The 12,611-nt window shown below is 50.6% G+C and overlaps 1 protein-coding gene across 1 annotated transcript; it reads left to right on the top strand.

Moving 5' to 3' along the window:
- The first annotated feature begins 221 nt into the window (after window positions 1-221).
- On the top strand, window positions 222-2,592 carry RHOB (ras homolog family member B). Its single transcript, XM_082358473.1, has one exon. It carries the CDS (start codon window positions 619-621, stop codon window positions 1,207-1,209), a length of 591 nt encoding a protein of 196 aa, XP_082214599.1. The 5' UTR covers window positions 222-618; the 3' UTR covers window positions 1,210-2,592.
- Window positions 2,593-12,611: the final 10,019 nt, after the last annotated feature.

The raw sequence follows: 12,611 nt of genomic DNA, 5'->3' as shown, positions 1-12,611 counted from the left end.
GCCCGAGCCCCGCAGGGCCAGCCGCCGCGGCGTTAAGACTCCCCACTCGCTGCCTCTCCCAGCCCGGCGGCCTGGGCCGTCAATCAAGCTCGCCCGGCCCCGCCCCTGGGCTGCAGCGGACGGCCAATTAGAGCCAAGCTCCGCAGCGATGAGCTCAGTCGGCTTGCTTCCCATTGGGCGGCTATATTAAGAAAGTCGCCGAACTCTTTAAATAGCGGGCGCTGGGGCCGCAGCCCGCATCTGCCACCGCAGTCCGGCTGCGCGCGTGTGTTCCCTTGTACCTTTGCTGAGGCCTAGAGAGACCCGGGAGGGAGCTAGGCCGGGTCCGCTGCTCTAGCCACCTTTCGCGCACAAAGGCGCGGACCCCGGGCCCGGGACGAGGAGAGCGGCCACCGCTCCGGAGCAGCGCGGAGACGCAAGGCGCGCCCTATGCCCCGGCGCCCCCACCTACCCCGCCGCGGCAGCCCGAGCACAGCGAGAGAACGCGCCACCCCGGGGCCTGGGTGCAGCTAGCAACCCTTTCCCCCAGCGCGCAGCCCGAGGTGAGCAGTGAGCGGCGAGCGGGACGGCCGCGAGGCGTTCGCGGGCCCCCTCCTGCTGCCCGGGCCCGGCCCGCTCATGGCGGCCATCCGCAAGAAGCTGGTGGTGGTGGGCGACGGCGCGTGCGGCAAGACGTGCCTGCTGATCGTGTTCAGTAAGGACGAGTTCCCCGAGGTGTACGTGCCCACCGTCTTCGAGAACTATGTGGCCGACATCGAGGTGGACGGCAAGCAGGTGGAGCTGGCGCTGTGGGACACGGCGGGCCAGGAGGACTATGACCGCCTGCGGCCGCTCTCCTACCCGGACACCGACGTGATCCTCATGTGCTTCTCGGTGGACAGCCCGGATTCGCTGGAGAACATCCCCGAGAAGTGGGTGCCCGAGGTGAAGCACTTCTGCCCCAACGTGCCCATCATCCTGGTGGCCAACAAGAAAGACCTGCGCAGCGACGAGCACGTCCGCACAGAGCTGGCGCGCATGAAGCAGGAACCGGTGCGCACGGATGACGGCCGCGCCATGGCCGTGCGCATCCAAGCCTACGACTACCTCGAGTGCTCGGCCAAGACCAAGGAGGGCGTGCGCGAGGTCTTCGAGACGGCCACGCGCGCCGCGCTGCAGAAGCGCTACGGCTCCCAGAACGGCTGCATCAACTGCTGCAAGGTGCTATGAGGGCCGCGCCCGCCCCGCCTGCCCCTGCCGGCGCGCCTCCCCCTCCCGGGCCCAGCCCCCACGAGCCCGGGGAAGGGGAGACCCGCGTCCCCCAAGGACCCCACCGGACTGCCTGGTGTCTGCCTTCAGCCCCGGCAGACGTGGCCCGGCGGCTCAGGCTCTGGCGCCGGGAATCCGCGTGGTAGGCACCGGGCGCCCGCTTTCCAAGTGTCTGTGCGTCTGGCTGTGTTGCACAGGCCTGGCCGCCCCGCTGAGTGCCAAGGGTCCCCTGACCACCCTTTTCTGAAGAGTCAAGCCTCTTCAGAGTGTGTGGCTGTGTGTATGTTCGACTCCCCGCCGCCGGGTTTTCACCCCATGCCCGCCTCTGCCTCCCGGAGACGAGCTTGGCACCGGGGTGCGGCCGCGCCCCATCAGATGTTCGTCCATAACCAGCGAGCGCCTGCTATCCCCTGTCTGTAACATAGACCTCGGGAACTGCGGGAGGGGAGGGCTGGGGAGGATGGGGTGTTATATAAATATAGATATAATTTTATTTTCGGAGGTAGGATGGTGTTATTTAATGGTGGTGGTGGGTGGAGTGACGGAACAGCTCCGGCCCAGCCTGGGTCAGGCGTCCATCCCAGCATGAACAAGACTTGGCCATCTTTCCAACCCCTGGGGAAGACATTTGCAGCCGACTTGGGGATAAGAGGACACAGCTTCTAGACTCATGGCTCCTGTGGGCCAGCCCCCCCCTCCCCCCCTGCGAACCCCCTCACCAGCCACAGGCAGGAGGAGGGACAGTGTGCTGCAGGTTGTTTTTGCCATAAGCGAACTTTGTGCCTGTCCTACAAGTGAAAATCGTTCAGTCCAAGAAACGGATGTTATTTGATTTATTTAAAGGCTAAAACTTGGGTGTTTTTTTTGGGGGGGGGGGTGTGTGGAAGAATTTTTTGCACAATTGTTTCATTGTTTGACATTTAATGCACTTGTCATTTGCATAAGACAGTAGCATTCTGACCACACTTGTACACTGTAACCTCATCTACTTCTGATGTTTTTAAAAAAATGATGACTTTTAAAAAACAAGGAGAAGATAAAGAAACCACTAATTTTTTTTCTTTTGAAAAAAGTGGCAACACTGTTTTGCGATTTTATTTGTGCAGGTATGCGCACTCGTTTGAGAAAGGGCAGTAACAAGCGTTAGGGCCTATCTAAAACCTTTTTTTTTTTTCCCCCACAAGGCAGTCTCTAAAGCTGTGTGAAATTTTCTCTGCATCTCTGTACAGAGAGTAAACCTGCCCCTAGTGTCTCTTTTCTCCCCCCTCCCTTCCCCATCCAGTGGTACTTCTACTAAATTGTTGTCTTGTTTTTTATTTTTTAAATAAACTGACAAATGACAAAGTGGTGAGCTTATAATGTTTACATAAAAGTTCTATAAGCTGTGTATACAGTTTTTTTATGTAAAATATTAAAAGACTATGATGATGACATTTATAAAATGGCTCCTGTGGTTTAATAATGTGGAAAAATATTCTTGTGAATTTGGGGGCAAGGGCAGAATTCTGCAGTGGAGGTCCCACCAACTCAGTTTCCCTCATAGTGTTTGTAGGAAATGGGGATGAAATCCCTTCGAGGACATGTGGGGTTGTGTGGCCATGGGAGGCCAGGTTCCTCCTGTCCCAGTGCCAGAGGTTACCCCGGCACCCAGTGCCCAAACCTTTGACCTAACATGTACTGTTTGTATGTCTTAAGCACTTGTGTCGAAGTCTATTATGGGGCCTTTGCTTCCTATTCTTTGAAACTTGGAAAGGTGTCATTTGTGCATTTAAAATTTAGATGACTTTTTTGTTGTTGTTGTTAATTACCGGTGTGGGACCAGGCTCTCTGTCTAAAAGACTGGTTCCTGGGTTCCCTTCAGATCCTCATGGGGTTACACAATACCCCCTGAGATTGTAGGGTGTTATCTCTGGCCTGAGCTCCTGGGTGGAAGTTGGGGAGAGCCCAGATCAGAAGCTGATTCTTCTATCATTGAAGTTTCATCTGAAGGTCTATATGGAGCCCAAAATGCTTTATTCTAAGTGCCAGGAGTGGCCGCATTACGGACAGAACACGAAGTTTTGGGTGGCTGTTATTGAAAGCTGGGGCAGGCACACTTTGACGTGGAATCATATGAGCTCTAATTTCAGACAGCCTGCTGCAGTGGGTCCCAGAACCAGACAGGCAGCTTTATCTTCAGAGACCGTATTAAAATCCCGCTACAGGTATGAGGGCTCAAATCTGCCAGCCTCAGCAGCTTCGAGGAAAGGTAGCAGATACTGCCAACCTCTCCCAACTACCAAAGACGTGGTTTTTGTTTTTGGAATCAACACTTTCTGGGTTTCCAGCCCTTAGTTGCCTGCTGCCACCGCCTGCCGCCCCCCACCCCCCGCCCCCCACCAGCCCACCTCCTCCAGGCAGAAGGAGAGAAGGCCCCTTTTGAATCCCTTTGCTTTAAAACTTGAGGCTTCTGTTTCCCTGGCTTTCCCTAGACTCCCAAGAGCTTTTGTTGAGTGAGGCAAGCCTGGTTGCTGGTGACTTTTCACCCACTTAAAAAACAAAACAAAACAAAACAAAACACATTAACAGGGCCTCCTGCACAGCCAGGCTCATTGGCCGACAGAGGGGAATTGTCTGGGCAGCTCTAGGCACAGAGCAGCAAGGAGAGGGTCCACCAGGTTGGCTTCTCTAAGCCACTGCCTCATCCTTTCCTTAGCTCCTGGCCTCACTCACCTCTAGCCCTCAGCCTACTTTTTCATCTTCATTTTAAAGCCAAAAATTTCCACATAAAGACAAAATGTTGATTTGCAAGTTTTACAGCTTGCAAATCCTTTGGTACCAGGGAGTGCAGGACTCTGTGAAGAGCTCAAGCTTGGGCTCAATGCCCAGTAACTCAGCTTTGCAACCAGCCAAGAGCCTGGAGTCCCAGCCCCCGAAAGGGCCTTTTCTGGGTTTCCTGCCTGCTCAAATCTGCCTGGTACCTATAGCTGCCTTTTTTTTTTTTTTTTTTTTTTTTTTTTTTAATTTTAGGAAGACCACAACCCAGGTGACACATGGCAGCCTGGGTTATGCTTGTTTTAAAATGAATGGCATTTAATAATCCTGCCGGAACACTCTTCTTGCTGCATTAGATCCAACTGGAAAATATAAAGACGAATTGCTGTAGGCTGGAAAATCAATTAGGAAAAAAGAGGTAAAACATCTGGTGTTACTCTTAGGATATGAAAATTCATTTTGCACATTTAAAATAAATGTGCTGAGTTCGTTTAATTGCCTGTTGAATGGTTTCGTAGAGAATAGTGGGGTGTTTCATTGATCCTGGGCATTTCGTAGCAAGGGGCATTGGCTTGGGTTCTTGTTTAATCTTAATTTGAAATCAATCTGGATTGTATTTCTAGGGTCTTTTTCACATGTGTTTCAGTGTTCTTAGAACAGTGGTTTTCAAACTTAAGCATGCATTAGAATCACATGGAGGGCTGGTTAAAACACAGATGGCTGGGCCTAGCTTCCAGAGTCTCTGATCAGTATGTCCGGGGTGGGGAACAAGTGATGCTGATGTTGCTGGTCTGGGGACCACACTTTGAGAACCACTGGCTTAGAATAAAGGAGAGTTCATGTCATTGCACAGAGGAGGGAGGTCATTTCGGCAGGAAAGTAAATCACATTCCCGAGGCTGAGGGTGTAGTGCCCTGTAGTCCCGACTGCCCTACCTTAAAGAGCACAGCACTTTCAGAGAATTTCCCTCCCAGGATGACCCATGCATAACCCCTATCTTCTCTTCTCCACATTCTTGTGCAACAGGGGGGTTAATGCCCTTCTAGAGATTTCTTTCTGCCATTCCGAATTCAGAACGCAACAGCACTCTGCTGAGACAAGGGATACAAAAACAAACAGGACACAATCCTTGCCCTGGTGGGCCAGGCACTTCCGGGAATGCATTCACTGAGCATGCTCAAATGGGGGCGTTAGGCCCAGGGCACAACAGGAGCCCAGGGGAAGGTGGGGAGGGTGTCATGGAAGAGGAGACATTTGACCTAAGTCTTAAAGCAGGAGTGGGCGATGTGCAGATGGAAGATACAGCTTCTTTATATTACTGTGGGGCCTGGCCTCTGGGGAATAAAGCTCTCTTGGGTGAGAACTACCTTCTACTTTTAGCCCTTCTGGCATACATTTCTTCAGTCAAGAAAAATGATGTTACCCAGCCAAGTCAAACAGCCTCTCCCCGGCCCTCCCTGTCCACACACAGGCCAGGAGAGAAGGTTGGTGAAGACAGTTTCATTGTTTTCTCTGTGCCTCCCAGGGATGGGGGGCAGACACAAGGGCTAGCTTTGTGATAACTTTGCTCCTGGGAAACATGCAGCCTGGGCTCAAGGAGGCTGCGACACCACAAAGGGACCTCGTACTCCAGCTTGTTGGGGGACAGACCTTAACCACTTTACTTGGTCCATCTTCTAGCTGGGGGGAGAAAGTGGGTACTCAGGCTGCTCCTTCAACTCTCAGCAGCCCCTTTCTTGGGCTGGGAGGTAGGAGTCGTCTAGAGGACCCCGGTTCATTCCTTCCAAATATTTATTGTTGACTAAAGGACTCTGTGCCTGGCACTGTGCTAGGAGCTTGGGACTCAGTAGACAAATAGGCAGGCATGGTCCCTCCCCTCACAGAGCTTTCAATCTCTATGTGTGTCTGCACAAGTAATGATAATGATGACGATGATGACAATAGCTAATGTAGGCATCAGGCACTGTTCTAAGCGCTTCATCTTGTTCTAAGCGCTTCATCTGTATTGTTTTATGTGTGTACTAGTTATCTATCATTGTATAACAAATTATCCCCGAACTTAGTGGTTTAGAACATTTATTTCTTCACCATTCTGTGAGTCAGGAATCCAGGCACAGCTTAGCTGAGTCCTCTGGCTCAGGGTGTCTCCTGAAACTGTAGTCAAGGTGTTGGCTGCGGCTCGATTGATCTCCAGGCTTGACTGGGGAAAGGTTTGCTCCCCAGCCCACTCATATGGTTGCTGGTAGGATTCAGTTCCTCCCTGGCCAAGGCCTCCTTTGAGCTCCCTGCCACGTGGGCCTCTCTGTAGGGCAGTCCAACGTGGAAGCTTGCTTCATCACAGCAAACGAGAGAGAAGAGCCAGAGAGAGACAGTGTGGGCAAGGCAGAAGTCAAAATCTTTTATAACTTAATCTTGGAAGTAACATCCCATTGCTTTTGCTGTATTCTTTTTATTAGAAGCAAGTAACGGGGTCCAGCCCACACTCAATGGGAGGGCATTACCCAAGGGCATTCATGGCAGAAGGTGGGGTCGTTGGAGCCATTGTCGAAGCTGCCTACCACAATCCTCCATGATGACGTTGAGGTCGGTGCTATTATTCTCAATTACTGATGAGGAAACTGAGCCGTAGGAGGTTAGATAACTTGCTCAGGGTCACAAAACTCATATGGATTTGAAAACCCAGGCAGTCTTGCTCCAGCACAACAAACTTACATATGTGGTGGGATGATTTGAGAAAAATCACCCTGAATGCGGTGCGGAGGATGGATTGGATGGAGAGGGGAAAACGGGAGGTCAGAAGATCAGTGAGGAAGAATTTGCCCTGGTCCAGGTAGAGATGAGAAGGCCTGAATTAAGGCACCAACAGGGGAGGAGAGGGCAGATTGGAAAGACATTCAGGAGGTAGAAGGTGTGGGAATCGGAGTGGGGGGTGCTGTGCTGACCACCAGGATTCTAGTGTGGGTGACTTTGAGGATGCTGATGCCATTATTTAAGACAAGAATAAGCAGGAGATGAGCAGTTTTGGAGGGAGGGCCCAGAAGGACATGTTGATTTTGGTTTTATATACATTGAGTGTGAGGTACCTTTGGACATAAATACTGTCCTTCTCATTCTCCTCACCTTCCCTCTTACACCAAAATCTGTGTAATTTCTTTACAGAGTTAGACTATTGTGTCCTGTTTAGGTCATGAGGAGAGATGAGGAAAGGCCATAATCTATACAGATGAGAGAAGTCTCATCTATATGGGAGGAGACATTCATCATATCAACCTTCCTTGGAAGAAGCAAGTCGTGGGATAGGAAGTGTGGTCTTAGAAAGTAGACCTTATGCAACAAGGAAGGAGTTCCTTGCTCTCTCTGAGGACCCACTCTAGGTGAATTTAAGGTATTGCTGGGGGGTGATGGGGTATGGGGAGGGAGGGAGACTTCTGCTGTAATTGGGAAGAATATCATCCATGTCTAGGCAGGTGGGAAAAAGAAGCAGCACTTCTGAGGGTTTCCATCATGGTGGTTTGAGCTGGGATCAGAGCAAGTATCACCAGGATAAAGGCATCCTGGGATAAGAGTCGTCGTTGTGGTACTCAACCATCCCTCTTTACGAGATTGGTTTCCTCACTGCTAACCATGAGATACTGTCTGGCACACAGTTGGGTGGGTTGATGGGTCAGCTGAGCAAAGTGGGAGCCATGAGGGCACAGGTGGCAACAGAAGCCTTGGAGAAGGAACGAGATGATCCGGGAAGAGCGTGTGGAGTGAGAGGAGATTGTAAGTCAGGGTCTAATCTCCACGATGAGCATAGAGGCCATGTCTGCTCCATCACTGCTGTGTCTCTACTGCTCAACAGGTGCTTGGCACATCTAGGATCTCAATAAGTAGTAGTAGAATGAATGAATCGATTAAAGAAAGGACAGAAATTTAGGGAGTGCCAACTTCTAAGAGACCCAAGGAAGTGGCAAAGGCTGGGAACAGCTGCTATGGGGAATGAGAGGAAGGTCAGTTAAAAAATGACGGGGCCGCATGGAGGGTCCAACAGTCCGCCGATACTGCATGCTCGGAATCAAGCAGGTAAATCACTCTGTTTTGACATGAGTTATGTGTGACGCAGCAATGACAAGTAACCAACTGTTTTTGGCGCAGGGGCTGAGTCCAGGGAAGTTAAGAAAGTGCTCCTGTGAGGCCAGGCTTTGGGCGCTGACAACACCAGCTGAGGGAAGGCCTTCTCTGGACCCCACCCCTGCAGAAATCACAAGGTACTCAGGCCCGGAGAGATCTCTGGGGAAGTCCTCCCGGTGATCCTGAGATGAGCAGGCAGTGGAAGCACATTTCTGGGGCTGCAGGCCACCCTCTGCAGGGTCACCTGGGGGATCAGCGGTTGGTTGATGCCGGGGCTGAGCTTCGAGCATCAGAGGAAGCTGGGCAGTTTTGGCTTCTGGGTTGGGAGCCTGGCACCACTGGCCATGTTTTTCATTTTAGAAACCATGATCCGAAAGCACAATTCTTTTCTTCTCTTTTTCTTTTTTCTTTCTTTTGATTTTTCAGGATCTCTTTATATATATATATATTTTTTAAATTTTTATCAGAGTAGAGTTGCTTTACAACGTTGTGTTAGTTTCTACTGTCCAGCAAAGCGAATCAGCTCTACGTAGACACAGATCCACTCTTTTTTGGATTTCCTTCCTATTTAGGTCACCACAGAGCATTGAGTAAAGTTCCCCGTGCTCTTAAGCAGGTTCTCATTAGTTATGTATTTTATACATAGTATCAATAGTGTATGTATGTCAATCCTAATCTCCCAATTCACAAAACAGTAGTTAGATGCCGCAAAGTAGGTGGCAGTGCCTTAACCGTATGTGTGTTGTCAGTCCCAAGGGCCTCTTCCGTCCTTGTCAAGGAGAGTTCTAACCTTCTCTCCTTTCATACAACACGGAAAGCACAATTCTATGGGCTATGCAACTAGGCCTTGGGTTTTTATCACTCTGTGTGACCTCTGTCCTCTGGCTGTCATTTGGAGCTATTTTTTTTCTCCCTTCAATCCTGAAAAGGGAAGAAACAAATGTTCCCAGAAGCAAGTTTCTCATCACTTTGTTAATGATTGATTTCATTTGATTCCAGAACATGTTTAACCTTTGGATAAACAATCAAAACCTTCTGGAGGCACCTAAAAGGAATGCAGGAATGCATGTGCTATTTAATTCTGGAGAGATTATAAATGGGACTCTGACAGAATAAAAAGTATTATTTATATGAGTGCTAAAAAAAGTCACTTGTAAAATATACACTTGTCCGTAACGGCCAAATATGGGAAAGGGTAAGATCTGGTCGCATAACCAGGCTGGCTCTGCAAATGGGAAGTTCTGTCCATCCATCCTCTTCCTCTTTGTTGAGCAATTTTGTGGCTACAGATTTCCTCCAAGAAAGTCGAGCATTGTAGGCCAAATGGAGATCCAGCCTACACGCATACGAAAACACCAACATAAATGAGCCAGCCCGGGATCTCTGAAGTTGTTCTTATCTGTGCCAAGGGAGAATTGTTCAAAGTTTTTACTTCATGGGTAATGGTAGAAATTACAGACTGTATAGTTGGTTACCTGCCAAATCTGAAAGAACAAAGATGAAATGCAGTGAAGGCATAAACAATTCAAAGGGAAAAAGAGTACTAATCGGGCTTAAAATGCCACGAGTTCTCTAGCAGGCTGATAGGATCCAACCTCTGTCCATGACCTAGTGACCAACTAGTAAGCAGTCTCACCAGTTAGCCAAGGGAATTCAGAAGGCCCAGCACTACCATGAGCGGGGTGCAGAAGAGGCCCGACTCTGGGCGAGTGTAACCCTCTCATTCTCAGCTGGGTGTGGGAAGAAATCGGGGGTGTGGGAAGAAATTGCAGCTCTGGGAGTTTGCCGGGGACCTCAAGAAAAAGGAACAGGGGTGGAGCAGTGCAGATGTGTCCCCCGTCCTGTCGCGTCACTTCTCCCCCTGTATTGTTCATCTCTGTCACCTGCAGTAAAGGCAGTGTGCGTGGTGGGAAAATCAAGGCTTACAGGCAGCAGCCCTCACTCTGTCCTTCACTGTCTGGGCATTCTTGACCCAATTATTTTTACTCTCCACTGCCTCAGGTTCTTTATTTGTACAATGGAAATAATTCTGAAGATTAAACAAGATCAAACCAAGTACTCGGCACAGACCCAGCTCATTCTAAGTCCTCAATAAATCTTGATTCCCTTCCCTCTGTTGGACTCATCTTAGCATCTTAAGCACAAGTAGAGGTGGAATAAACTTTACTGGATAAATGAGTGTGTAGTAATAACCACTGTTTTGTTTGTCAAGGACTTTTTCAACTGTAAGCTCCTCAGGGTATCTATCACGTTATAGTCATTTTTAAAGCCCTAGCATCCAGCGCCGGGTCTGACACGTGGTAGGTACTTAGTAACTACTAAGTTTCTGAATAAAAGCTCGAGTTCAGAGGGTCCTTGATAAACTGGAGATTCTCAGGGTTGCATAGGATGAATTTCGAACTCAAGGAAGAAGTGCCCACTGTGCGGGTCCCAGAGGATGTGGTGGTAGAATCTGAGCCATCTGAGTGCCAAAGGGAAGGCTATGGGGTCTGGGGAGCAGCAGGCTTTCTTCCTAGGAGGGCGGTGCGCATGTGTCCTCAGCAGAGGCTGTACGGGCGCTATACCAGTCTGTTGACCCGGTGACACATAAGGAGGAGCAGGGCAGACAGGGCGCAGAGCCAAGGAGAGCCTGCACACCCTCACCTTGCTGACGTGGCCACAGAGCGAAGGAGAATCAGCAATTTCTCCAGGCGAAGCAAATACCAGGAAAAATGCTGACAACCTCTAAGTGATGGAGAAACGTAGGCTAGAAAGATCCAGCCATTAGTCCTGTGTGTGCAAGACCCAGGGCTCAGCTGCTGCATTTGTAACCCGAGAGAGTCCCTGCCTATTAGGCAGCTCAGCAAAACAGGCAGACCCCACACCCCACCATGAAAGGGAAAACAAAGAAATGAGGAGACTTGATCATCACAGTGCCTCTGAGAGCAAGAGCCCACAGCTTTGTTTCTGCGGGAGTTTACCAAACTTACCACAAGTGAGCTGGTACAGTAAGTGCTTTAAGTCTGGGCAAACTGGTTCTGCTGGCACGGAGGTAGGAGCCGAGCTTAATTAGACTGCAGGATTAGACTGGAGCAGAGGCCTTTGTTCAGAGTTAGCTCCAATTTTGTTTGTTTTTTTACTTTCTCATTAAATAAGAACAGCAACAAAAATTGTATCGTCAGGGATAGAAGCACAGGAGGAGGGGTGCAGCATGGAAATTCCCATTCAAAGGTGAATCCCTCCCTGTTCACCCTTCCCATCTTTTGGCTTTTTCAGAAAGCTGACCTTGAACTTGAGTTCCTGGTAATGCCTGTCCTTGATGGGATCTGGGTGAGTGTCCTGGGGAGGGCCGGTTGCTGAACGGAGACTTGTTTGTTCCCATCTCACTTTGGCAGGTTTTCTCCAGGTGACTTGGAAATAGATGCTTAAATCGGCTCAACTGTGCCAACTTCCAGGTTCTGAGGAGTCTGGGCCAAATCTGGGGGTTTGTGGTCTAATGACCTCCGGGCCCGGGGAGGTTGCACTCTGGCAGTCAGTGGTAGAAGGCGAGGTCAGGGATGGTCACTTGCCTTATCATTTTTGGAAGCAAGGTCTAGTTTCAGAGATTGGGCTGGAAGCAGACACTGGGATGGGCTGGCTTATGGCGCATCCCCTTCAAACCACACTAAGATTTGTGAGGCCCCTCCTTGGTCAATAGGCCAAGGGCTGAAACGCCGTTTGAGTTCAGGGAGGCAGGACTTGCAGTGGATCTGAACTTGCTTTCTGAAGGGCAGTAGACTAGCCCATATGATGGGAGTAGCCCATCAGATCCTGGCAGTCCAGGAATCAGAGAGCGAGAAACTCAACCAGTTAGGGCTACCAGGAATGGGGTCAGGCCCTGATGAAAAAATCTGGGGGCTCCCTCACAAGGGCAGACAGGCTAAAGATCTACACGTGGGATTTGATCCAGCTCACATCTGGACCCCTGGTCCCTGCTAATCAGTATGGTCCCCCTATCATAATGGGCCCGGCAACCTGCCTGTGTGTGTGGCTGGTGAAGGGCGCTGGGCTGACGAGCGGGCTGAGGCAGCAGGCTTGGGGTGAGAGCAGGAGGATGGGCTCCGGGCTCGGGGCTAGGACCCTCGAGAGCTCTTCCTCAAGGAGAGCCGGGCTTCCTCTCTGGGGGAGACCTCCTGCCTCTTCTCAAACACAGCTGTTGTGCCTTCAAGGGATAAACCCCATCTTGATCTAGCTCATCCTTCTGGGCCCAGAGCTGGTGGGAGGAGGAAGGCGGGAAGCCGCACCCTCCCTCCCCTGCTTCCCAAAACAAAGGTCTGGTGCCCACCCCATCACCCCCTTGTGTCTTTGCCCTTACCCTGGTTTCATCAGCCTTTCACAGCAAAGCTGGCTGGAGTGCATCAGGACCAGGCTTGGGAAATCACCCAAAGGCTGCCTGGTCCATTCCACACACATGGTTTGTACACCTACTGTGTGCCAGGCCTGGGTGAGCTGGTGCTGGTGAGCAGGTCCTGGGTGAG

Source organism: Balaenoptera borealis, assembly GCF_965194805.1.
Source record: "Balaenoptera borealis genome assembly, chromosome: 15".
Taxonomy (NCBI): domain Eukaryota; kingdom Metazoa; phylum Chordata; class Mammalia; order Artiodactyla; family Balaenopteridae; genus Balaenoptera; species Balaenoptera borealis.
Note: the sequence above shows the minus strand (reverse complement) of the source record. Positions and strands in the feature narration are given on the sequence as shown.